The sequence below is a fragment of the Cololabis saira genome, chromosome 23, assembly GCF_033807715.1.
Source record: "Cololabis saira isolate AMF1-May2022 chromosome 23, fColSai1.1, whole genome shotgun sequence".
In the NCBI taxonomy this organism is placed as follows: domain Eukaryota; kingdom Metazoa; phylum Chordata; class Actinopteri; order Beloniformes; family Belonidae; genus Cololabis; species Cololabis saira.
This window is the reverse complement of record NC_084609.1, coordinates 26,088,443-26,115,436: the sequence shown is the minus strand read 5'-3', so window position 1 is coordinate 26,115,436 and position 26,994 is coordinate 26,088,443. Positions and strand designations below refer to the sequence as shown.

General features: G+C 40.5%; 2 protein-coding genes across 2 annotated transcripts in view; one reads left to right on the top strand and one right to left on the bottom strand.

Moving 5' to 3' along the window:
• Nucleotides 1-2,505: 2,505 nt before the first annotated feature.
• LOC133423891 (cytochrome c oxidase assembly factor 6 homolog) lies at nucleotides 2,506-4,969 on the top strand. Its single transcript, XM_061714220.1, has 3 exons — nucleotides 2,506-2,677; nucleotides 2,841-2,990; nucleotides 4,445-4,969. Exons 2-3 carry the CDS (start codon nucleotides 2,847-2,849, stop codon nucleotides 4,541-4,543), a joined length of 243 nt encoding a protein of 80 aa, XP_061570204.1. The 5' UTR covers nucleotides 2,506-2,677; nucleotides 2,841-2,846; the 3' UTR covers nucleotides 4,544-4,969.
• A 2,576-nt stretch (nucleotides 4,970-7,545) lies between these two features.
• slc13a4 (solute carrier family 13 member 4) overlaps nucleotides 7,546-26,994 on the bottom strand; it is a 31,995-nt gene continuing 12,546 nt past the window's right edge. Inside the window, exons 3-16 of the mRNA XM_061714771.1 lie at nucleotides 25,628-25,764; nucleotides 25,321-25,490; nucleotides 25,147-25,210; nucleotides 21,587-21,626; nucleotides 21,379-21,465; nucleotides 21,109-21,293; nucleotides 15,542-15,661; nucleotides 15,213-15,314; nucleotides 14,292-14,393; nucleotides 14,005-14,114; nucleotides 11,370-11,497; nucleotides 10,956-11,117; nucleotides 8,829-8,966; nucleotides 7,546-8,647 (exon numbers count right to left, since the gene is read on the bottom strand). Coding sequence (XP_061570755.1) covers nucleotides 8,510-8,647; nucleotides 8,829-8,966; nucleotides 10,956-11,117; nucleotides 11,370-11,497; nucleotides 14,005-14,114; nucleotides 14,292-14,393; nucleotides 15,213-15,314; nucleotides 15,542-15,661; nucleotides 21,109-21,293; nucleotides 21,379-21,465; nucleotides 21,587-21,626; nucleotides 25,147-25,210; nucleotides 25,321-25,490; nucleotides 25,628-25,764 — 1,683 coding nt within the window. The 3' untranslated portion in view covers nucleotides 7,546-8,509. The remainder of the gene's footprint in view (nucleotides 8,648-8,828; nucleotides 8,967-10,955; nucleotides 11,118-11,369; nucleotides 11,498-14,004; nucleotides 14,115-14,291; nucleotides 14,394-15,212; nucleotides 15,315-15,541; nucleotides 15,662-21,108; nucleotides 21,294-21,378; nucleotides 21,466-21,586; nucleotides 21,627-25,146; nucleotides 25,211-25,320; nucleotides 25,491-25,627; nucleotides 25,765-26,994) is intronic.

The window sequence follows — 26,994 nt, the reverse complement described above, 5'->3', positions numbered from 1 at the left end:
GATGCGGACACAGCAGGAATATCAGCAGTGCAGGATTGTGCCAACTAATAGAAGTGAAAGGATTTGGTATAATCACAGAACCTTGGAGATCCTCTTTGGTTCTCTAAAAGACAAAATGATGCTTTAAATGAAGCTGGTATTGTTGGGAGCTCTGAGAGCTCAACTGGACAGAAATGATCTTGAAAGCTCCACAAGTTAACTATTTTAGCTCGGCTTAGCTCATCGTAAAGTACGACACTAACAAAGGTTGCACTGCACTCATTCTGATCAAGCCTGTCAGTAAGATATCTACTATTATTATTACAATTAATGGCATCTTGTGTTTATTATAGAAAGATAATTTACAACATGCTCAGGATACATGTTTGACTAAATGTGAAATATGTTCTGGCTGTTACTGTTTGTGTTATGCTAAAACTGCACTTTCTGTTGTTGATAATAACTTAAAAGAGGAAGATATCATACATAGCAGAACTAACGCTGCCACAGTAACGTGGAACATTTTGAGTGGCAGTTGCTGTTTTGTTGCCTTGGTTACTGACACACAATGTAAAACCTTATCAATAAAATGCTTCTTGCTATTGAAACCTTTCAGAAAAGTGCTTGTATGATCCAAAGCCTGGTCCATCATGTCCTAAAACTGGTGAACTGTGTATTAACATTTATGTGTGCAGTAGATGAGAGTAAACTGAAAAATGTGTTCACAAAAATACATTCACCCTGGATTTAGGGAGTTTTAGGATTTCCTGCACACGCGCCAGACAATACGTGCAGGTAGAGCATTGAGAGTAGAGGAGGAAAGTTGCAGCAACAGATGTGTGATTAATGTGGAGGAGTGGCTGTGCACCCCGGATGTTGAATTTCTACGTTTCTGTCCATATTGTTCAAAACTGCAAGTGACGCAACAAACATAACCTAATTAATTCATGCTGATTTCCACACTTGTTCACCATGACTCTCTCGTAGCTGCACTTCCACCAACAAATTTCATCTGGCTTACTAACATAATTAACTGATTATTATTCATTTCAAACCGTTTCAGATACAGAATATTACCGTAATAATTACTTTGCTTGGTGACTTTTTTTCCATCTTAAACAATAGTGATGTGTTGATTTAACCCAAATGAGGATGCAATTTAAAGAAAGAAAATCTAAATCCAAACATGGAACATACTTTGTTTTCATATTCTTTGTTACTACTATGTTTACAAGACAACCCCAACACTTTGCTTCTTATCAGATCTTTTTTCATCTTTAAGGTGAACAACATTTGCACACAGGCCAAATAAACAATGCTTTTTTTAAAGAATGTTGTTGTGCTTTTGCTGCAGACTTTGGTCATAAGTTTTCATACACGAGGTGGCTAAAGTGCAAACACCCACTTACAGTGGAGGAAACAAACTCCAAGTGAGATCACTAACTGCTGCGTGACATAAATAGTAAATGAAGTCCTATCTTTGAAGCGGCCAGAGAGACACTCTCAAGCCACACACACACACACACACACACACACACACACACACACACACACACACACACACACACACACACACACACACACACACACACACACACAACACTTTCATAAGAACAGGGTGAGAACCGACATCCTGCATCAGAGTACTTGTGGGTGTTTTTTTCTTCTGATTCCTTTCAAGCCACACAAGCACATGAGCAGAAATGGATTGCTGCTGGCCGCCATGGCAACCAGCAGGGCTATTCTCTATCACTGTGGCTGAAGAAAAGGGAAAAAAAAAGGAGAGTTAATCAACAAGCAACACTTTCACTCTGCCTATACACATTTCCATGACGTAGACACATATATGACAACATTTTTTATTCTTTTTAAAAGAAATTCAAATAGTGGCACGGTGAATCCAATAGGAGTGAAAGGTTTATGGTTTTGTAGCTTGATTGAAATGGCAGCAGGCTTGTTAGTTAGCGTTGTTACCTCACAGAAGGAAGGTTCTTGGTGTGACTCCTGGCAGGGGGCTCTCCGTGCAGTTTGCATGTTGTTCCCATGCTTTTGTGGGTATTCTTTGGGTTCTGCAGCTTCCTCCCACAATCCAAAACATGCACAGTGACCCATGTATACCCCAGGCTGGGATTGACCCCAGCAAATCCCTGTGAACCTGAATTAGAATAAGTGGGTACAGAAAATGGATGAATAAATGCACTGTTGTTCACATAAAAAAATAAATAAACAAAATGCAATTTTAACCTCCAATTAAAACTGCAAAATCAAGATTAGGACAGGTGTAAGTTATTTTCAATTCACATTCAAGCTAGATTTTTGAGAATAAAAAGAAAAGCTGAACTTGGATTTCATCATACCAATTTACTTACAACCGTATTTCATGTAAATATCGCTTATTGTCTTTGTTTACCAATAACTTATCTCTAATCCATTTGAAAAGGACCACATGGTGTGTTTATTTTGCATGAATTAAAAGGTTTTCTTGTGAAACTCCGTCCCCTAGTGGCGAGCCTCCGCCAGCGCTGCTGTGACGTCATCTCCCCGCGACGATGACGCGCTGCCGCTGCGCTCGCCCTTCACGTCCCTGAACTACAAACGTTACAAAAGGGTTTTGCAACAAGTTTACGCCTTTTATTCTCGTTTTATGGACTGGCAGCGGGAAACCGGGACGTTGTAGAAGGATTCCCAGTTTCAACCAGTAAGTGAGAGCCAGGGTTAATGTAGGAAAGACCTGAATGACAGCTATGCACTGCAGCACGTGATGCCAGATCGTTGTTTATAGAGTTGTTTTTAAGCTGCTTTACTCACAGAAACGGCTGTGGAGGCTCCAAACTGAACTGATCCTTCTGTTTTCCCCCCAGGAAGCAATGCCTGCTCCAAACTCAGCCGAGAGGAAGGCGTGCTGGGACGCCCGGGACCTGCTGTGGAGGTGTTTAGATGACAACAACGATAAACTAGAACCCTGCCAGAGGTTCCAGGCGGAGTTTGAGGCCAACTGTCCTGCTCAATGGGTAAAACACCAGCTACTCGTACTCTCTTTTATTTATGTTTTTGTTTTATTAGTTTGCACACAATAAAAGTAACACTTACAATCAAAATAGTAAAACAAATGTGACACCTCCAAAATACCCTTGTACTTGTCTAAATACTTTCAAAATGTAAAAGATGTTCACCACCATAACACTAGAGGCAGCTCCACAAATCACTTTCAGCCCAGGGTTAACTCCAAGAACGGTTCAAATTCGTTTGCATCCTATTCTACCAACATGTGGAATTCCTTACCGACAGCCATAACAGAGAGCAAATCCCTAATCTCCTTCAAGTCTGCCCTAAAAAGCCACCTACAGGAGGCTGCTACTCATAACTGGGAATAATCAAAGCCTCTACTGCACATCCCGCTGTTCCTTCTGATTATTGTTTCTTGTTTTTGTTTTTTGTTTTTTTTTCTGCTTTTGTTTTGTATTATCTAGCTTATTCTATTTGTCTCATCACCTTTTTAGTCTCTCTTGGTGCAAAATAACAGTAATTCCCCCCTTTTCTTTTTTTTACAATCTTCCATACAAAGTACTGCTTCTTACCTGTATGTTATATGAGTTAAAAAGGTCTCCAATGTAAGCAAGTGTAATGCTTTCTTGGAATAATGCCTTTTAGTTGACTTTGTATCAGCGAATCTGTACTGTCATGAAACTGTACCTGATCCTATGCAATTCTTCTAATAAATTCTTCATTCAATCAATCAAAAAACAGGAGAGGTCAAAAAGCCAACAGGCTTATGCAGGGAAACCTCCCCTCAATTTAGGAAGTAAAACAGCAAACTATAAACAAAAAACAAAGAAGGTTAGACTACATATAGTAGTTACAGATCATCAACACACAAAAAATAATAATAAAAAAAAAATCAACATAGAAAAACTTTTTTAAAATGTGTATTAAATGAGATGATACATTTCTTTTAAAAGTCTCTAGAGAAACAGAGCTTTTGATAATGTGAGATTTGGAGTTCCATATCTGTAACATCACGATATCTGAGGGAAAACTGGCCGTGTTTAGTTTATAAAAAGGAAGATGAAGATGATAAATCTGTCTAGTATTATATGAATGTATTTGAGAATTATATTTGAAAAAATTACTTGACAATAGTGGTAAAGGGCAAAAACATATGTTTGTATAAAAACACACACATATCTGATGAATATTTATGTCATATACTGAAAGAATTTTGAGTTTTCTGAACAAAGAAGTAGAGGGTTCCGTAGAGTTAGAAAAAGTTGCCAGTCTTACGAATCGTTTTTGCATTAAATAAAGTTGATGAAGACTGGAAGGGTATGTATTTGCCCAAACAATATTACCATAATATATACCTCTTGGGGCTGAGATCTCAGTTATCGCACAATAGTTGGTTTCAAAACAGATGAGGATAACTTTGATTAACAGAATGGTTGTTTTTCTCCTCGTTCTGGTTTAGGTGAAGTACTTCACCAAGAGGAGAGACTTCCTGAAGTACAAGGATAAGATCCAGACCGACGGTTTCACCCCTGCTGAAGGTCCCAAGCAGGGCGCATAACCATCATCCTCTGCCTGATTCCTTGTTTTTAACCATCTGTACTTGTGACAGAGCTGCAGGACTCAGTGAGGGGTCATCAACCTTATTGTGAAAACACAACCCCAACAATTATTATTTATATGTATGATTAAATGCTGCTTTGGAATCCAGATGGCAGTACAAGGGATATTTGTGAGAATGGTTTTGAGTGTATATATTTAGAAATATGTGGCATCAGATGGTGTTGTCTAACCTCTCAGGAGCACTTAAATATAATAATGATTATGAATCTTTTATCATATGAATGAGGTACTGAACGGTCCCTCAGACTAGAGTTGTTCCAATACCGACGCCAGGAAAAGAAAAACCTTGCAGATACTGCCACAAATCAGAGTATTAGTGAGTACTTACTTGTGAGCATCCAATATGCTGTAACTTTTATGATCAACATCTTTTATGATAAAAAAAAAACACATCTCAAGGAAGCTACTCAGTCTGCAGGTAGAACTACCATTATTTTGAACACAATACATATTTGATGCTGAAAAATCCAACCAAGAAACCTGCAACATTGTCACTGTACAGGGCTGCAGTTACCAGACTAAAAGCAGATTAATAATGGAGAAAGCCCAACCGGCCCATGTTGGTTGTTGAAAGTGTTGGATTTCACTGCTTAACATCAGAAAACACTGTACAGCTTCTCAGGCTGGAAATACAACATAGGTATCAGGACGGTACTCAAGGCCGAGGTATCTGAATCAGTATCGGAAAGGAAAAGATCAGTATCGGAGCACCTCTACCTCGCACTGACTGGCTTTATATACTGTGTTTCTGTAATTGTATTTAGTGGAAGCTCTTCCTCGGCATCCCTGACAGCACAATATAAAGCTGTGTTCCACTGGTGGGTGTCAGTACAATGACTGTGTGATCTGATGAATCTCAACAGATAAATCAAAAGCACCAGATTGGTTTTGATTGTTTTATTGTCATATTTGTGTCATATATTTCTTAGTCTTGTCTTGGTTGAATATGAATGCATTATTGAGATAAAACACATCATTTAAAAGTTACAGCTCATTTAAAACTTGAAAAGATACATGTTTATATTACAAGTCTGTGTATTTACATGGGGGTTTGTTCAATGCTGCAACACCAGCGAGAAGTATGAAACCTTCAGAAGAAGTGAATAAATTACATAAGTCTGTCTGTACTAAGGTCTATCATAATGCAGTCATAAAAAAAAAAATCACAAACTAGTTGTAGGATTTACGTAAAAATATAGAGTATATCTTTTACATTTCTGCACAGTACAATGAAGGTGTAGTGCAAAAAAAAAAAAGAACCGCTATGATTTGACAGTTGATTGAACAAACTATTGCACCATTAAACCCTGTCCCCGCTTCTTCATCTTCATTAAAGGCCTCAGTAGATCAATAAACTGCAGCCTCACACAACAGTCACACCTCCAGGGTGACAACATCTGGAGACCAAACATGGCCACCCCGTTACTTCATATCAGAAGTTCATTTGAAATATTTAACGTAGCAACAAAGTGTTTCTTACAGTCAACTAAAATAAAAAAGGTTTGCAGCTAAATAGCGTTGGACTGCTATAATTTAAGACCTCAGTGAGTTCAGCACTTCTTTTAACATAAACTAATTTGGCATTTTTATAAGTTGCATAGACACATGGCAGAGTATTAAAGCCACCTTGAGAAAAAATAACATCTGAAATTGCAGGAATAAAATAACTTTGAGATAAAAGTAATAGATAAAGTTTCAAGCAAGTAATCCTGATACCTTCCGTGAAGTGATACTGATGCACTAAAAAGTAAAACTTAACTCTGAGTACCATTTAGCAAAGTGTCATCTAACAATATCTCTCACTTTTGACATATAAATGTACTCCTATAATGAAAAATCTTAGCCATCTTAATTATTTTCATTTTTGATTGAATTTGGAAAGCATGCAGAAGAAGCTGCCTGTGGACGCCGTCAAAGATGCTCAAACCACCAATCAGACAAATGTGGGCGGAGCAACGACGTGATGAACATATATATATATATATATATATATATATATATATATATATATATATATATATATGTATATATATATATATGTATATATATATATATATATATATATATATATATATATATATATATATATATATATATATATATATATACTCTTATCAGGTTCGCAGAACAAACTTGTTGATCAGCTATTTTTAGTCATTCTGCAACTCTGCTGCGATTACTGTAGCAGTGGATATGGCTGTAAACTTTTATGCACATAAAACTATTGAATATTATTATTTTTTATTTCATAATTATGACTTAAATCTCATACTATTATGACTGTGTTTTTTTATTACAATAAAATGACGACTTTGTTAAAACAGCTTTTTCTCATAAAACTATTAACTCTCATAATATTCTACTTGTAAAAGTATGTTTTTATTATGACGACTCATTTTCTTTTACAGGAAATTTCAACTTTTTTTTCTCATAAGACTTAAATTCTGGACTTTTTCTAATAGAAACTACAACTTAATTCTCATAATATTCTGACGTCATTCTTTCAGTTTTATTTATTTTTCCTTCGAAGTGGTTGTAAAACTGCTGCATCAAAAAGCTATCAGAGTCGGGGGCTGCGTTTGTACAAGCATCCAGCTCACAAACCTCCCGAACTACAAAATAAGAAAAATCAGGATTCAATTTAGCTAAAAGTCCACAATGGAAAACGATTCTACACAATAAATGCATGACATTGTCAATATTGTATCAAGTACAATCACTGTTGTGACAAAATAACACAGAAAAACAATAAGACCTTTGCGTTCATTGGCTGTGGTGAAGTCAGAGCAGAACCAAAGACCTTCAAATGTTAGAGGCCCACAAGAGGCGGCAGATATTTCAGTGCATATTTCAGCACTGACATGGACAAGATATCTGAGTAAAATGTGGCAACAAGAATCAGAGTATTTCTGTTTAGCTGGGCAGAAAATCAGCCCCCAAAACTTTGGTAAAAACATTGCTCGCCTATATTTCTGATAACAGTAGTTGCTAAGGATATACGTGCTATTTAATCTGTCTGTTAAAAACTTGTTATTGATTAAGAATCTGGGTGACAGAGAACACAAAAGACGCTGGTTGAAATGCATCTAAACATGACATCGCAGCTGTAGTTGACAGCTCTTTTGATGCATTTATCTTGTTTTAAAAAAGCAGCTAAAGTTTCTCTCCAACTGATTCTTGGCTGGTAGAAGTGTGCTTGGACACGCCGGCTAAAGTATGTCATGCACAACATCTGCACGATGTGAAGAAGTTCCTCACGGTAATCACATAACATAGCGCAGTAATCCAAACATTCAAAGCTGGGAGAGGGTTGCATCTGTCGGCCGTGTCTGGGGACAGAGCCGGTCAGGGTGCACGGCATGGATGTGACCTACTGGAGAAGTAACGCTTTTAAGTGAAGGAAAAACTGAAGAGAGAATGCCACAAAGAAAAGAAAAGAAAAGAAAAGAAAAAAAGATTGTCCACAAAACTCATTTCTATTAAAACATCAACTAACAGCACGATATGGTTCTGAAGAAGCTTTCTAAAAACATGTTTTCTATTTAAAAAAATTAAAAACCAAATGTTAGTTCTTGTTTTGTTGTTTTTAATGATTCACTGACAGAGGTGAAGAGAAACCTTTCCTAGAAGTTTGGGTCTTGCCCCCTAGTGGCCACTTAGACAAAGTGTTTGTCTCTCCGTGCACGTGACACAGTGACGTGGCCGGTATAACTGTAAGATCAAACATCTGTAACAGGTCTGGTTCTTCCACCTCCTCCTCCATTCCAGGTTTGATTAGTCTCATCCGGAGGAAGAGCGTCCTGTTGACACAACAGCCATCATCATCATCATCTTCACAGAAAGTCTTTCTCCTCTGTTTTGTCTTTCAGCGATGCGTCCCGTCATCTTGCCCTCCCAGCGGCGGTTATAAGCCTCCCGTGACGTTCCTGGCCACGGCCCAGGCAGGGAACTCCGTCAGGTTGAAGAGGGGGACTCCCCACGTGCTGATGGCCAACATCACCACCGCCACGCCGATCAGGTTCACCCCGAAACCTGCTTTCACCTGCACAAGGGAAAAGAGAGCAGAGAGCAGTGCATAAACGGGGCTGAGCCGGTCAGATCCTGCATCGAGTTAGAAGACAAATATTCCTCTCAGGCTGAGTTAAAAAAGAAAATAAACCCGTTTTCTTTTAATTGCAAACAAAATGCTGCAGGTGCAGAATGTGTGTGTGTGTCTATCGTACCATGTCACTGATCTGCACGTGGCCATAACTGAAGACGATGGCGTTGGGGGGGTTCCCCACTGGAAGCATGACCCCAAATGACACGCACATGGTGGACGGGATGAGAGTGTGGAGAGGGTTGATGAGCAGAGTCTCCGACTGGATCCAGGGAAGAAGAGCAACAGGAATCAGCGTTAGGGGAGAGAAAAGGAAAAGAACAAGGGAGTGAAAGGGAAAACAAACTGGATGGGGGGGGTACAAAGATGGCAAATAAGAGGCAAAGTCAAACAGGACAATTGAAGTAAAAGCAGAAGAGCCCAGGAGAGGTGAAGAGAGAATAAAATGAAAGTAGGAGATAGTATTCTTGAAATGGAAGAAAAGAAGGAAAAAGGAGCTCCCTTAAAGAGCATTATTGAGGAAAAATAGACTTTTGTTTGCTTGAGAGTGTATATTAAGATTTATGAAGTTTCTACCAACTCAAGAAAAACAGTCCTCGGTTTGAAAAATATATAATAATATCTATTAATATATGTTGCACTTTTCGAAAAAGGTCTTAACACAAACAGCAGATAAAATATTCTGAAGTTCCAAAGTCAGACCATTTAATTTGAAATAAAACACTCACTGTGGTTTGTTCCAGCACAACAAAACATATTTTCTTAATAACATTAATAAGTGATTCACAGCTCAGAAATCAAGTGTTCAGTAGCCATTGGCCGAGCCAGCCGCCAATCAAAAGACCACAACCCTCATGACACACAAAGGTGTTGCTTTATGTCATTTTAGCTGATCTGGAACAAAGAAATTCACCTTCAGATGTCATGAATGTCAAATCTGGCTAGAGCAGGGGTCGGCAACCCAAAATGTTGAAAGAGTCATATTGGACCAAAAACACAAAAAACAAATATGTCTGGAGCCGCAAAAAATTAAGTCTTGTATAAGCCTTAGAATGAAGGCAACACATGCTGCATGTATCTATATTAGTTATAACTGGGGGAAGATTTTTTTTTAATTATGCACTTTGAGAAAAAGGTCGAAGTGTCAAGATTAATGTTGAATTACAATCTTGACCAAAAAGTTGAAATGTCGAGAAAAAAGTCAAAATATCGAGAAAAAGTTTAAATGTTGAGAAAAAAAGTTAAAATGTCGAGATTAAAAAGGAAAAAGAAAAGGAAGAAAAAAAAAGAAAAAAGGAAAAAAGAAGAAAAGAGAAAAAAGGAAAAAGAAGAAAAAAAGAAAAAAGGAAAACAAGAACAAAAAAAGAGAAAAAAAGATAAAAAATAAGAAAAAAGGGGAAAAAAAAAAGGAAAAAAAAGAGAAAAAATGGAAAAAAGAAGAAAAGAGAAAAAAGGAAAAAGAAGAAAAAAAGAAAAAAGGAAAACAAGAGGAAAAAAAGAGAAAAAAGAGAATAAAGAAGAAAAAAAGGAAAAAAAAGAAGAAAAAAAGGGAAAAAAAAGGTCAAACATTTTTGAAAAAGTTCCAGGAGTCACTAGGGCGGCGCTAAAGAGAAAAAAAAAGGAAATGCATGTGGCTCTAGAGCCGCGGGTTACTGACCCCTGAGCTAGAGAGACCAGAAACAGGGTGTTAATATCTTTATTTCTGCGGTAAAGTTGGACATTTTACACATGCGGGTGAGTGAAGGCGGTATCTTGATGCCAAGTGCCAACTTAACTTGTCTCATGCAGAACTAAGATGCGTTGCAGTTCCTCCACTATCCACTAGAGGCTGGCTGCAAAAACGAGGCAATCTCCTTTGACCTCCACGTTAAAATGTTCAGCTTTACAGCAGAAATAAAGATATTAAAACCCTGTTTCTGGTCTCCATCGCTAGATTTGACATCCATGACATCTGAAGAACCACGTTGACTTTGGTTTGTTTGATTCCAGCTGAACTGAAAACTGTCAGGTGCCTGTGAGCCTGCTGTCATCGGTCTCCTGAGCAGCTTCTTCAACCACAACAGAAGGGATGATAGCAGGTCTGCCTAACTGTTTTTCAAGCTTGTTGCATGTTGCAAAAGCCTTCAGCATCCTCTCCTTTGTGTCCAGTTGCAGCTGGTAATTTGTCTCTGCTCATACTGCAGAACCTTCGTTCTGATATTTCTCATGACTGACGGCGAGGGCCAGGTCTAGAAGGTGCAGAGTGTCGTACCAGTGCTGACAGGATGGGCAGGAACACGGTGAGAGTTGCCGGGTTGGAGGCGAACTCGGTGACCGCCGACACCAGCAGGCAGGCCAGCAGGGTGACGGCCCAGGGGGGGAGGCCGCTCATGGGCTCCAGCTGTCTGCCGATCCACACCGACAGGCCCGACACCTGCAAACACACAGATCTCACCTGAAGGAACTCTGTTATGGCTCTTACGTTTCCACTATCTCAGCTCGTTTTACTGTTTTAACATAAAACCGTCATTATATCTTTATGTTAACAAAGATCTGTCCTCTTCTCCTCTGTTATCAACGTCATCATACTTCTCACATTCACGAGGAGAATTTTGACAAATCAAAAGTGTAAATTGACGACAAGATGTGATGACAACAGAAATTTGAACACACACTCTTATTTTACCTTGCAGCCGGCGGCCAGTGCGTAACCTCCCCCTACCAAGATGACGATCTCCCAAGGCATCAGTCTCTGAAAATCCTTCCAAGTGATCATGGGAGCAAGTGGATCGGCCTCCGCGTCATTGTCTGAGGTTTGAAGAGCACAGAAGAGAGAACTAGTTCAGTTCACTTCAGTTCAGTTCACTTTAACTTCATTGTACCCGAAAGTAAATTTGCCTTGCAATAAGGTGATCTAGCGAGTCCACCAACAAGACACCATCACTACATACTAGGGGTGTAACGATACACTAATCTCACGATACGGTACGATACACGATATTGATATAGATATTATTTGAAAGACACAAAATACAAAACAATACTGTATGTTTGCCCTATTGTTACAGTTTGTAATGCTTTATAACGGTTTAAGTTTTAAAGAGAAAGCCAGGCCAACCATTTTCCACAAACTGAACTAAAAGTAAATGTCAGGTTTGCATTATGCATCTTCAGTTTCATACAAGTACAAATATCTTGCCACAAACTGAATAGTTTCTCTCATGTATGATTTTACTTTTTTCTTTTCCAGAAATGTAACAACTAAAATTAAATAAATAAATACAAGTAAATAAATACATACAATTTTACATCATAAAAAAGATTGATTCATGCTCACCTTATAAGTGTAAGAGGAGATTTATTTTTGTTAAGAAGGTTATTTTGGTAATTCAGGGTTCATTATTTTATAAATATATTCTTTATATTCTGATGTAAACCAGGGACTATAATTACACTAGTCAGTTTATCTGTAGTGATTAGTCTGTTTTAGATTGGGCGGAGTGATACGCCACAGTACGGCACTAGGTGCTGTGTTGATGTTCTAAAATCCTACACTGTTGAGGGACATTAAAGTACACTGGAACTCTGAAGAAGTTTTCCCCGACCCGAAAAAGGTTTAATTTAATAAGGTAAGGCTTAACTCTACACCAGACTTAAAGGTTCAGAGCTTAAAACCCTAAAAGTCCGTGATCGAGACCACAAAACGGAACTAGTTTCTTCTGACCGGAGGAAGATTTTGGTCCGCCCCGCGGTCGGCACGCGTGCTCGGATGCGCGTTTCTAGTCAACACAATAGATTAATATTAATAACCCAATATCGCGATACACTTTGTCACCTCCACGACACGTTTCGTGACGTTTTTGTATCGCGAAATTTCGTGGCACGATATATTGTTACACCCCTAGTACATACATACAACATTAGCATAAACCATAATCACAACATAAAAGGCTAAATATAGCCAATATAGCGGTGTCTCATCATGAGACGTAAACGTGAGACACTCATGTTCACATGTATGACAATATTCAGCCTTTCACCCGCCTAGCTTCCTCCGAGGCTGCCGTCCCCCTATCCAAATGAAGAAACCTTTATTTCATCTTTCAGTCATGCCTTTCTATCCAGCTGGTCTCCAGTGGGATCGGTTTTTCACCGTTTCTGCTCTGAGGTGACTGACTGGGCGCTGGTTCGGGATCAGAGGGGGCGTCCCAGTTTAAAGCTCCTCAGGTCTAAGTCCGGCTGAACCTTGACCCTCAAATCTAGGGTTAGGGGTTCCCCAACCGGTCCGAATGTGTTGTGTGTACTTTGAGAAGGCATCCGGCTGTCTCCCTCTGGGAATCAGGGTGTGTGCCAGGACTGCTGGGTACCACGTCTGGTACCACCGGTCAGTCAGAGCCTTCACACACAGATTGGTCTGCACTGCCAGTATCCGGTTGGATTGGTTCCTGGTGGGAGTCCGACTCTGCCTTTGATTATGTTTGTCACTTTCATTGTTTGGATTTTTTTGTGAAGCGCGGGGAGGAGGGGTCTGGTGCTGGTGCCGTTGATCTCCAGCTCTCACTTGGAGTGGTTCCTAGCCCGGGGTGAAGGAACGCCAATGAACATCAGCGGCTCTAAATCTGACACGGTGGTTCTTAGCCAGAAGAGGGAGGGATGCTTTCTGGGGAAGGGCTGATGTTACACCTCAGAGGGGGGGGTTCATGCACATCAGAGTGGGAAACCAATGGTGATGGACAGGGGGATGGTTGCAGCATCCGCAGTGATACAGAACTTGTACCAGCATGTTGTGGTGAAAAGAAAGCTGAACCAAAACGTAAATCTTTGTCCTCCAACCATCACCTGTGGTCACGATTGTGGGTAGTGACCGAAAGTATGAAGGTCGGGCTACACGTGACTGAAATAACTTTCCTCTGCATTGTGACTGAACTCTAAAGGATGAGAAGAAAAGTTCAGTCATCATCTTGTAATTCTCGCAAGAGAGCAAGGAGGAGAAGTCTAAGGAGACCGATCTCTAGGTTTCTCTGCTAAGGCTGCTGGCAGGGATGAGGAATGGGATGGATAGGAACTCCAGCAGGAGTTACTGGATGGATAGGTGGTTAGATGCTCTCAGGACTTTTTGCAAACAAAACACAAGTACTCAAAAGAGTGATGAGCAGAGCTCCATTTTAAACTCTTTCAGCCAACCTAACTGAGGGAACCTGGAGCTTCCAGGCATCACATGGACCTGCAGAGGTCGGGGATACAAGCTTAGACCTCTGGGAGCAAAAGCGGCTTGAGGGTGGGGATTGGACTCTGCCATCATAATTGTTACCATGACTGACCCGAGTTTCTGCAGCTGGAGGAGGAAGAGGAGAAGGGTCGTCTGGCAGGGATGAGGAAGAGCAGGAACCCTAGGAGGACTGAGACTGTTGCATCCGTCCTGTAGCCCTTCCTGCAGAAAAACAAGAGCAGGTTTAATACCGACACAAAAATATAACTCTCTCATGTCAAAATGATTCATTCAATGATGTTTCAGTCCGATGACAGACGTTGCTGTGGTTTGGATCTGTGCAAGCTTTCTCTCTTCAGTCTGACTGAGGGTGTGTTCTGGGCGTGATCCAGGCCTTACTTTTCAAAGAGGGACGTCCAGCCGGGCACGAAACCGGGCTCTCTGGTGAACCACAACACGGTCATCAGGATGAAGAAAACACCCGTCACCACCTCAGGGTAGCTGCAACATCAACAAACACATGCGCCGCAGAACCACGTCAGCATCAGTTACATGAGGGACAACACAGATGTTACATCTGGATGTGGAACGGTGCAAGGAAACTGAACCTGTGCACGCATTAACACACATGAGCAGGGCCGCTGCAAGGGGTGTGCGAACCGTGCGACTGCACAGGGCCTCGCGCTATGGGCCGTTTTTTTTTTTTTTTTTTCAAATTTATTTATTTTTTTTCCTATTATCCCTTATAAATATCAACAGTCACCTTCCATTACAGACCTAAATGTGTACTAGTCTGTGCATATCAATAAATATATGTGCAATGATGTGCGTGCCTGTTGTTCAATACAACTGCGTCAGACCAAGCGCAGACACAAGCTGCTCTGATCCAGACGGGTGGAGTTGGAACAAACTGTCACACAATGTCGAGAGAACGAGACAGATTCAGGAAATTTCCATCAGGGGATGAAAAAAGAAAAAAAACTAAAGAAAATGGAAGAGTTTAATGCCTCTCTGAAAGGCTCGTTTGATAAATTTGTTACAAAAATCACCGATCCGACCGGGTCTCAAGCAGCCGTGGGGCCCCGCGTCGAGGCAAGAGATGATGATGAGGCAGGGGAAGGTATCCAGTATTTTGCTAATTGGAGAGTTAAAATGGCGCATATAGACACCCGATCCGACCAGAAAAACCCAAAAATTTCGAGGGCCCCCCCAGCCATTTCGCACAGGGCCTCGCTAATCTCCCAGACGGCTCTGCACATGAGACTAGAAAGGAGTTGTTACGTTGCATACATGAGCACCACTCCTGTCTTTCACACCCACCTGATGGGACCCAGTTTTGCATACTCCTCCTGAATCCTCCTCTCTGACATCATCTCCCGTCTGGTTTTGCGTTTCTTACTCAGCGAGCATGTTTCTCTGAAGCTGGAAGCAGAGAAACAACATCAACATTAACCACTCGGGTGCAGAACTGCAGCCAGGTGGAGGGATTATCGCCAGTGCATAATGATAAGATATACATGTGGGCGAGCAGGCTGCCAGCCACAGTAATCACACACCTAGATGTGACCGCCAGCCCAACAAATACCATAACAGGCGCTTACAGTCTGCCCAACACGCCCCAGCAAACCCCTATGTGCGTGTGCACTCACTTGCAGCCGAGGAAGAGGAAGTGCAGCCACAGCCAGGTGAGGACCAGCATGATGATGGCGATGGGGAAGCTGAAGATGAACCACGTGCCGAAGTTGATCACCTTTGCCTCTGGATATCGACTGCAGCGAGGAGGGCAGAGACAAGCATTTAGCGTTAGCTGAGGGTCTTTGTCAGAGATCAACATGATCCACATTGCAGGAAGACTGGAGACCACTGAGACCACTATTTCCTTGAAGTCTAGATTAAAAAAACACCTCCCTTCACTAACTTTCTCAGTCCCCTAATACTGTCTTTCTTGTGTCTGTGTTTTTAGGTCAAATTTTTTATTTATTTGTTGTCACTGAATGTTCTTTCTTTCCATTTTTCCAATATTATTATCATGTACAGTACAGCACTTTGGTCAGTAATATATATGTTTTAAATGTGCTTTATAAATACATTTTGCTTACTTACTAACTTACACATGGTTCCTTTAATACCAGCATTCTGCCACTGGTAGTGTCCACTGACTACTTGATAACGATCACACATCTTAACATGCAGCAGTTTCTACACACTTTTTATGGGATGAGCCCCGTCACTTCGGGTCACACTTATACTGATAAAAACAAGGAACTTCATCTGGGTTCAAAACAAGCGTTTGACCCCCATGACCTGGCCCCTGAACCCAGATGTGGTCTCGTGTGTTTGCTTCTGGTCACAGCTGTTGTCTTTCCCGTCGTCTTATCTGTCCGGCAGCACAGCTTACTCTCCGTACCGATAAGAGAGGTGGAGAGTGTCGCCGCTGTTAGACCCGCAGGAGTAACCAGACTACAACCTGAGCTGGCACACCGAATCCCCCTGAAATCTGTCCCTCAAACCCTTCTGTTGCAGCATAATTAGGATTCAAATAAAAATCCAAATGAGCATCTTTCTAATAGAAAAACAATTAATGCATTATCCTTCTTTTTATTTTCTCTCACGTAAGTCACTACTCAGGAGTAGTGACTTACGTTGTTAGAGAAGTCTTATAAATGCAGACTTTAAGGTTTTCTGCAGACATGCACACTGAAGACATATCCTTTGCACAACACTTCTGCAGCCGAACAACAAACTCAAAACTTGAAGATACTCTGCATGTCTTTATTTGAACAGACCTGTCAAGCAAACCGGGGAGGAGAGCACAGCAACACTCCCAAACCCACTTCAACAACCTGACATCAGAAAAAGAGGCAACAGCGGTGTTCAACTACATGCAAATGAGCTGCAGTGCAGTTCTGCATGAATCTGTTCACTGTATCAGGGCAGACATTTATCTGCAGGGCAGTTACGGCTCTAACAGAAGGAAAAGACTCCACTGGGATGATATTTAGCATCATGCAGGTGGTTAAGTCTGTTTGACCTGATAGGCTTCACTGATCTCTTTGCTTTATGGATATGAATTTGGGTAAAGGTGACACTCAGATGTGTTTGTAGAGATCGTTTATGCAGAAAGGTGAGACTTCATGGTTACTTTTTCCAATTTACAATTTCACCAGTGAAACTATGAACTGTGAATAGACCTGAGTCACCAGACGACCACAAGAGGACAGAATATCTGGACATTGCATTCGCAGCAGAACCGCAGTGCTTGTAACTGATTACTGATTGCTATTTACAAGCTTTCAGGGTCAATAACAGCTAATAATGGCGACTGATGCTACCAAAGCATTTGCATTGGAGAACCATTTTTTTTAAGAAAAGAAAAGAAAAGAACCACACATGAGGAAAGATGGGTTTCCAGATCAGACCAAGATTGATGTGCAGACAATCTGAACATATCATTCAGTCTTAATCCAGTCACCAATCGTCTACACTACAACCAGTCTACTGGAGTGACAGAAATTAAGGATTTAGAGGTCAAAATTGACTCTGTTCGCTGTGTTTGACCAACGGTTTTGACTTGGCGGACTTCTGTAGATGAAAGCTGAAATAAAGTAGTTCCTCTGGTGGGTTCTAGCACTTTGTACAAAACGAGTGAACCATTCGGGAACATCCTGACCATCAGCCAGGAAGCTCAGATTCTGGTTAGACATGTCTGAAAATCAGATTCAGGATGCAATCTGAATTCAGCCTTTGTTAAAGTGACGACTGACATGTACCAGGAAGCACATGCAATGAAATCCCCGGCCCCTGTGCTAAAATAAGAAAAAGAAAAGACGCACCAGGTAATTGGCACGCACCGTGAAAAAGCAAACACTTGGCAAACCATGACATTCTTCTTTTTGGGATTTTCTTATTAGACTAATTGTTGTTCCTGGCAGCATCATATGAAGATTTTAACAACTACAGCACACGCAAACCCACTCACACCCCCAGAATATAGACCTGACCTTTGTCCAGCAGGCTGCGGTGTGAAGGAGACCATTCTGTGGGGCTTATGGAGCATATGGAGGAAATCGGCTCTATCAGCACCACGCTTAGCTTAAGCTCCGAGCCCGCGCGGCCTTCGGAAGCTGATTTAGTGTTTCAGTCCAGCTAAAACATCAGTCAACATGTTTGAGGGGCTAAGATGTGATCCTGATAATGAGATCCTGAGCTATTACATAGCACATTATCATCCAGAACAGTTTGTTTAACTTGTTTAACGAGCTTTAACCACTTCCTTTCCATCGTTTACAAAGGTCGCCAAGCACGCCACGCTGACTGGAAAGGCTGCTCTACTGCTAACCGTGCGTCAAACTTTAAAGAGTTGCACCTGAGCATTAACAAGGTCAGTGTGCTGGCTGACTTTTATAAGATACAGGACTGTCTCAGAAAATACAGATTTTCTGTAATGCAATTACAAAAACAAAAATGTCATACATTCTGGATTCATTAAAAATCAACTGAAATATTGCAAGCCTTTTATTATTTTAATATTGCTGATCATGGTTTACAGCTTAAGAAAACTCAAATATCCTATCTAAAAAAATTTGAATATTCTGGGAATCTTAATCTTAAACTGTAAGCCATAATCAGCAATATTAAAATAATAAAAGGCTTGCAATATTTCAGTTGATTTGTAATGAATCCAGAATGTATGACATTTTAGTTTTTTTAATTGCATTACAGAAAATAAAGAACTTTATCACAATATTCTAATTTTCTGAGACAGTCCTGTATATTTAAATCTTTAAATTACTGTTTCAAAATAACACAATAAAGAGTTCATCACTGTTTCTTAAACGCAGACCCTCATTTTAGGTTTACAGGTTTTATTCACCTATTAATAAGACTTATTTTTAGGTGGGACTTCTTATCAAAGAAATAGCCTCGGACTTGATATGATAATAATTCAGATGATCATTTCCTGGCTTGCTGCTTGCAGGCACATTTGGTTATTTTGTGCTTTTCACAGGTAAACCTGCATGCGCTTCATGCAGGTTTTACATTCTTGGTGACGTCTGTGCTCAGGGAATCTGCTGTCACAGCTGTCGGTCAGGATGCACCATCTTTGCACTTGAACGTTTCCATAATGTCCTTTCATGTAAGAAAAGTCGCCTGTGGGCATTGTTGTATTTGCAGATCAAACCATCTCCAGTAATAACTCTTAAGGCGCTTGTACTTTTTATACACCTTTCTGTACACTCAGCTAAAATGACCTTGGTTTGCCTGTGGGACCCTATCCACTCTACCACTTGAGTGAATAACATTTTTTAGTCTTGTCAGAGGCTTAAAACAGCAGTTTATTCTGGTGTAGGTCGACTGCCCCAAGTTCTGACATTAATTGCCATTTTTTATGATGTGTAACTTTTGAGCCTTTGTCGATGTTCGTGTTGACTCTACGACCCATTGATTTTCAATAAATTCCAATATTGCGTGACGAGTTTAGTCATGTACCGAGGCTATTAGGATGTCCTTTTATGTCGTGTCAGTCTGTGTAACTCGAGGGAACGCTTTGAGAATCAATTCAAGTCAGTCATCATAATTTAAGTGCAATCTAGACGAACTCAGACGGAAATAAAGTCATCAGGTCAGCTCCCTTTCAAGTACTAAGATCACAAGATTCAACAGATTGGCTTTATTTAATATAGTGAGTAAATACTACTTTTGGGTATAATGAAATCAGCTTTTTATGTGAGGGAAGTGATTTCATGGAGGCTGCACTGACACCACAGGGTTGATATTGACATTGTTACCCACCGTAACTGTGGATTAGTTAAACATGTCCATGATTTGACTCAGCAATCCCGATTATCTTTAGTTTAGGTGAATGTTGAAGTATAAATGTTGTGGTTTAGGTGGTACTGGGTCAAAATGGAGCTACGTTAGCCACATGCTAATCGGCAGTGTGACTGTCACATCAGCTGGTTCCCCACTATGAGCTGAAGCGGCGGGAATATTCAGTTAAAGTTTGCATCGTCACTCAGTGTTTACCTTGTGATGGACACAGCTGTTCTCTTCAGTGAACCAAAAGCCTAGAATCGGTTATTTTAATAGTAAAAATATCAGACCCATTGAGCTGAAACATGGCTAAAAGTTTCAGAATTTGGCTCATTATCCCCAGCTTCCACCAGTCCCATTGCTTTCATGAACGCTCTATTAAAAAGTGAGACAAGTAAGAGTTTCCTCCTGGAATATTGGAGAAGAGTGCTGGTTTTAAATGATGTGTAAGTCTTTTAAACTGGTCTACAGTTTGGCGTTGTTCTTGGACTTGTTGCGCCTGATTCTGGCAGTTGAAGCTGCTCATTGTCTCTCAAGACCTCCGTTCACTATTGGCTGATAGTATGTTCAGTTGTACACTATTTTAGTACGCAAAATAAAACAACAAAATTGTTTAATTTTGTGTTAAATGTCTGTTAAAACACTTGAAAGGTGTGCATTTGTGTTTGTGACTTTATAAATATATAATCGTTTTCTTCCATCCTCCATCTACATCCGCTGATAGCTCAGAACACACAACATTAGGTCTTGTAGGAGGATTTTTCTGAGTGAAGTGTGACTTGGAATGGCTCGTTAGGAAGAAAATGGGTATTGCACTTGCCTATTATTATGAAAGTAAAGCTGAAGATCAGTTCACCTTTGATGTTAAATTAATGCATATGTCCTCTTAATAACCTCTCAACAAAAGGGCCAGGGGCTGCATCTCAACCCCCAGCAGCTGCGTGAGGACTGTGAGCTTCTCTACGCAGGATGCCTCTCAAGCAGTTCAACTATCAGCACCACTGGCTTCCAGGAACCCGTGGGCTCACCTCCAAGGGAAAGTTTGTTTTAAGGAAAGACAATAAACCTCTTAAAGGACCATTTGTGTTTGCTATTTCATGCAGAGTTGATGCTTGCGGGACATTTAACTGATATGCTCTATGTGGGACAGCTGCAATTTTGTTTGCAAAAAGCTTAAAAATGCATTTTCATTTTGTGTTACTTAAATTGTTACAATAACTCTTATAAAAAGGTAAGAAAAAATCACAATGCAGTTTCCATAAAATGTGCAAAGTGTAGTCTAAACTCTACACAGTTGCTGAACATTGATTTCTGAGGTCCAATATGTCTGGTTGTCTCCAATACTATATCAATTAAAAGATCAAATATTGTGTTTGCAGTGCACAAGAGTGCAAACACCTACTTGTTAAACTGCTCGGCGAAGATGAGGTTGGTGGACGTTCCCGTGATGGTGATGAGCCCCCCGATGGTTGCAGCGTAGGTGATGCTGAGCGACAGGCACTTGCAGATCAGGTGATCCCTCTTGGTGGGATACTGGGAGTCTCTCCTGGCCCGCACTCGCTTCACGTTTGGGATCTCAATGGCAACCTGGAAGAAAATGGAAAGAAATCAAAGATTAAATGTGTTTTCTATGCTCATTAATGTCTCACCTCCACAGTCATGTGACACTAACCTGTGGCAGGTGTCCGTTGGTGGGTCTGACAAATGTCTTGTTCAGAACCGGCTGCAGGCCCAAGCCGTTGGCCTCCCCAGACACTCCCTGGAAACAGGAGGACGACACAGAAGAGAGATTACAACAACGGTACCCAGTTTCTGCAGCGCTGCTGGGCTTCGACATCGGCCCACTCCACACCGATAGAGAAGGACTTGAACGTTCCTACCTCGCTCAGTGTGCGGCGCTCCCCCTTCGTACTGTCGTTCCTGAGGGAAGAAGAGAGGCAGATATGAATATTGAATAGGATTTGAACTCTAATCAAGTCATGACTAAGTTTATTGCTTACCAGGATCATGATGATGGTGCAATAACTCAAATACGGGTTTATTCATTAAGCAGCGACCAAATCACATGAATACTGAACAAAAAGACTAAATTCTACTTAATTTAATGAACTGTCAAAACTATGAAACTTAAAACGTGGGATGTAGCTAGGTAACTCTGAATGTAATGGATTGATGGAGTCCAAATTGAAAATGTACATGAGAACACATTTTTAGGAATTAAAGGAGCCGTCTGTAAGAAATGGCCAAAACTGGTACTGCAGTCACTTTCAAAATATTGTTGAGTGGCGTGTACCCTCCCCCTCCTCCCCCCGACCAGAGGTTGCCAGGTAGGCTGCAGAATGCAGCAGGAACGTAGGCTGCCATGGCAAGCGACAAGTCCTACACAGTTAGTTTATTTTCTGTATTTAATGCTTTATGAAAGATCTTTTGCGAAGTAATAATGTAGTTTTTGGAAAGCTAGACATTTTTTCATCCAACAGGTTCGTAGCGGCTGCTGCGATAATTAGAGCCGAGCTGGCAACCCGGATGCCGAAACAATACTGACTTGGTGATTGGGAGATAGGTGGAGGGTGGAGCTTCAGAAACAATACTGACTTGGTGATTGGGAGATAGGTGGAGGGTGGAGCTTCAGAAACAATACTGACTTGGTGATTGGGAGATAGGTGGAGGGTGGAGCTTCAGAAACAATACTGACTTGGTGATTGGGAGATAGGTGGAGGGTGGAGCTTCAGAAACAATACTGACTTGGTGATTGGGAGATAGGTGGAGGGTGGAGCTTCAGAAACAATACTGACTTGGTGATTGGGAGATAGGTGGAGGGTGGAGCTTCAGAAACAATACTGACTTGGTGATTGGGAGATAGGTGGAGGGTGGAGCTTCAGGCCAAAACAAAAAATGACAACATAAACATCAGTTGAGGGCTGCAACTCCTCTTTTTAAACTGGAATATCCTGGCTTGAGTGCTGTTGTCAGTGACATAAGTATTTGAAATGAACATGATTTTTAAATGTCTGTTGACATATCGGGGTCATTTTATGATTCGTTTTATTATTGCTCTTACATACAGCTCCTTTAAGAGACGGAAAGCGCATGTCAGGCATGTAAAAAAAAAGTCTCCAAAAGCCTCTCAATCTTAAATAAAGTTAAACTAAACCTTAATTTAAATGCACTCCATACTCCGTACTGTTCCTTGGTACGTCCATACTTCACATATTGTGTTGAATTGTGGGAATCTATCAATGCAGTTATTCATAAGGTTGGATTTCTAAACCCAAAAGTTTAGTTTGTTCAGTCAAAACTATTAAAAATCAATTATGTAAAATATTATTCATCAATAATTGTATTCAAAGCTTTTAACAAATTACAGCCAAGTTATATTCAAATTTTTTTCACATTACGAGAGAGTCCTCATGATTTCAGAGGATATGAGGTTTTCATACTACTCGTAAACATAACATCCAATAATATTCACAAATCTAAGCTGTTATTTAAACACATAGGTAGGATGGAGTTGTTCATCACCATTGGTAATACTGTAGGTTCCGACCTTTCGGTGGTATTTATTTATCAACGGAAATTACTGTTCCGATTGTTGCCTGTGGTAACACCATCACGAAAGCACGATGTTTCGTTTTTTTTCATATATCTTGGTAAATGTAAGTATGAATTAGTTTAGTGTGATATCGTGCAGGCTTCTTGCTTTTGGTTTATGGTCCTATTTTTGAGGTGCTTCACAGGAGTGTATACTTAAACTTCTTTATTTTAAATTATTGATGAGCCATGGGGTGGGACTGAATACGTTTTCTTCTTCCCGCTCCTTTTTGAGCAACAATGATGTATTTAGACCTTTGTGCTCGCATGTAATTGCCTTAACAGATGCTGTTGTATGTGGATTATTCTGTCAAAAGAGGTTTGAAATAAAAATTAATTAATGAATATGAATGAGTATCATCCTGCACACGTTTAAGACTGAAGATGCCTTTTAACTTTCCGAGTTTCACAAATAAAACATAAAATAGTGAGAAACAAAAGCTTTACATTCATGCAGATGAACCATAGCTTTTGCTGACTTTACCAAGGAATGTTTGACTAGAAACCTTAACCTTATCAGTTTTTCATGACTAAAACAACCAATAATAGTGCAAGTAAAACCCTAAAATAATAAAATTTCAAAGCAAAGTTGTCTTAAAACAGCAGGGGTTACCATCATAGTCTCAGATCTGCAGTTTGGTAGTGGACTGCAAAGCTCCAGCAAGCTTTTTTTAATTGCTGCTTTTGTTATTTTGCTGACTTGTACTTTATGTAAATGAATTGAAGAAGTGCAAAAGTATCAGACTATTTAATAGCAGCGTGTTAAGATAGATAATGTATGAACGGTTGGAATGCATAGCAGTCTCGTAGTTTGGGATTTCAGAGCAGAAGATGGTTAAAACAAACAAAAAGTGAGAACATTCTTCAATCTGTCCATTCCTGGATCACACAGACAACCAACCTCACAAACTAACTCTTACGGGCGATTTAGGATCAACAGTTAGTCTCACGTGTGTTTTTGGAGTTTGGGAGGAGACAAAACCCATGCAAGCATGTGGAGAACATGCCAACCAGGATAAAAATCTTCTAACTGTAAGGAAACGTTCTAATCACCGACACACCAGCCTCCCCGAGCTGTGCAGCTTTTCCTGTTTTATTTGTGAATAATAAAACCTTGAGATCACATTGAGCAGGGGGTGAAAGTGCATGGAGTCATGTCAGAAGTGGTAGGATGTGGTCAAACTCTTAATTCATGTTCTGAATCATTTCAAGACTCTCAACCCGTGAATGATGTGGACCAGAGTCGCACCGAAATATTTCACAACTTTTAGACTGAATTGGATCATAATAATTCAGTTCAAAAGTGATACATGCATACTCAAAGGTTTTTGGCAATTATGACAGATGTCAATGGAACGATTACGTCTTTTGTAAAAGTGACTTGGTGATAAAAATGCTCAACAGGTAGGTTTATCATGGTTTAGTGGATAGTTGTCTTTGATAGTTGTAAGAATGCTAAATAGAAACTGCATGTCAGTACTGGTGAAGTCTTGAGTTTAAGCAGAATTTAGCAACAGTCAGCTAAAAACTAAAAAGGGTCCAGGTCAGAACCCTGTGGTATACCACAAAAAAAAGTTTCCTAGTGACATACTGAATATTGTGAACTAACTGTATAAACAAAACATGGTTCTAAATCCAAGAGAACATGGCCTGAGGGTACAAAGTAAGTTAGTAATTTCTTGAGGATAATTTTAGGAAGCTATGTTTTCTAATCTTTTAGTGAAATCCACCATCAATCAAACAGCAACTTACAGTACTCTACGGTGGATTTGAAAGCTTATTTCTAGTAAATTGAGTAATAACAAGCTATTTGCAGACATAAAAACAAAGTTAACATGGACACACGTACAATTCGTTACGGTAGTACCATTCTAACTGGTTCTTCTCCAGGTTTTCCTCTCTGCTTGAAACAGCTGCATGGGGAGAAAGGATTGTTCATGACATTTGTTAAATGTACAAGATTTTTTAATCGATAAAATTTGCAGATCTATAAAAACTTCTCAAGCAAAAGAGGCAGACGCACCGCTGTCATCCTCAAGGCCGTCCACCGAGTCGTCGTGGCTGTCGGCCAGACCGGTGCAGATCAGCTGCTGCAGGACGGCCTCAGCGATGGGCATCACCATGGCGGTGGTGGACGTGTTGCTGAGCCACATGGACAGAAACACCGTGCAGCACATGAAGCCCAGCACCAACCTGGACAACAACAGAGACAATACCAATACAAGATACTTCAAACCTTCCTCTGGTTCCAAATTTCTTTGTTCTTTTTTCAAATAGTCATCAATTGATGTATGATAACATAGATGTGTAAAAGTGTGTGAGATGCTCACATGCCAGGCTTTGCACCAGCGATCATCACCATGCGCAGAGCGATGCGCTTGTGCAGGTTCCACTTCTCTATGGACGCTGCCAGACAGATGACTCCCATCAGCAGCAGAGTGGTGTCTTTACAGTACTCTGCTGCCACCTGAACACAAACACAGAGAATCAATGCTTGATGTGGCCTTTGCCTTCTGAAACAGCATCAACTCTTTCCAGGTTTACATGCAGAAGTTCAGGGATATTTGTAGGACCACAGTCAGGTATATGATTAACCATTAAACAGGCGTGAAAGACCACATATTCCATGTGGAAGCTGAACAAAGATGTGCTGCTGAAGCACTTTTGAAGAAGCACAAAGAAACAGACAACACTGAGGGAAGCACAATGTCACACATGAAACACACATTATATTAACTTCCCTTTGAAACTGGCAGACATTCAGGAAGACATTCAGCAGTTCCTTCGGCTCAGAACTAGTAGAAACCAGTGAGACCTTTGTATACCCATCCACTGTCCACAGAGTGGAAATAAGGCTTTAAGCAACTGAATAATCCAGGAAAACATAGGAAAAGAGGTGCAGGCAAATGGCAGTAGGTGCTGTGGATCAATGACTCAATATGGAGCATGGCGGTAGTGCCATGCACGTCTGGGGCTTCATTTCTGCAAATGGAGTTGGGAATTTGGTCCTTAATGCTGAGAAATACAGACAGATTCCTGGTTTGTCATCAGGGTCGTGTCTGATTGGCAGCAACTTCAACATCATTGAGTCTGTCTGCGATCACAGGAAGAAATGATTGGTCGTTAGTTTTCCAACCTGCTGAGCTGCTTTAAAAAATGCCTGCACGTGCGGCACGAAGAGGTCACGGAGATTTGATTTAGATTTCCTTAAGATGCTGGCGTTGCGTTTTGTAAATTGGTTAAAAAACAAGAACGCTTTAGAGAAATTCCTCACAAATTCTTTTGAAGGTCAAAATGTGTAAATAATTTCATAGTGCTAATGATGGCTTTACTTTTTTACGATATTACAAAAAATTTGATTTTAGGGGATGTAGGAAGTAAAAAAAAACCTTACTGATTTCAGCATCCTTCATTTGAATCAGTACTTACAGTTTGCTGGTCTTTCTCCTTAATCTGCTCCACTTCCCACCCGCAGTGCTCGTTGCCTGCAGCCTTATATAACCCCACATCTCCTCACCTATCACCTCATAATCCAGCTGCATTCTTTACAGCTGGCTGCCAGACTTATGACCCATGGAGCTTTTAATATTATTTTACTGCACTACAAAGCAAAACACTGGCAGGAAACAGCGAAGGCTCTCTGAAAGCCTAGTGGTGAGTACGTAGATGAGCCCTTACTTACAGCCCCTTACTGAGC

What these genes read in the sequence shown, in the direction of transcription:
- LOC133423891 (XM_061714220.1), top strand. Translation starts at nt 2,847, where the DNA reads ATGCCTGCTCCAAACTCAGCCGAGAGGAAGGCGTGCTGGGACGCCCGG. An exon ending in CCAACTGTCCTGCTCAATGG is followed by an intron (nt 2,991 to 4,444) that starts GTAAAACACCAG and finishes GTTCTGGTTTAG; the next exon opens with GTGAAGTACTTCACCAAGAG.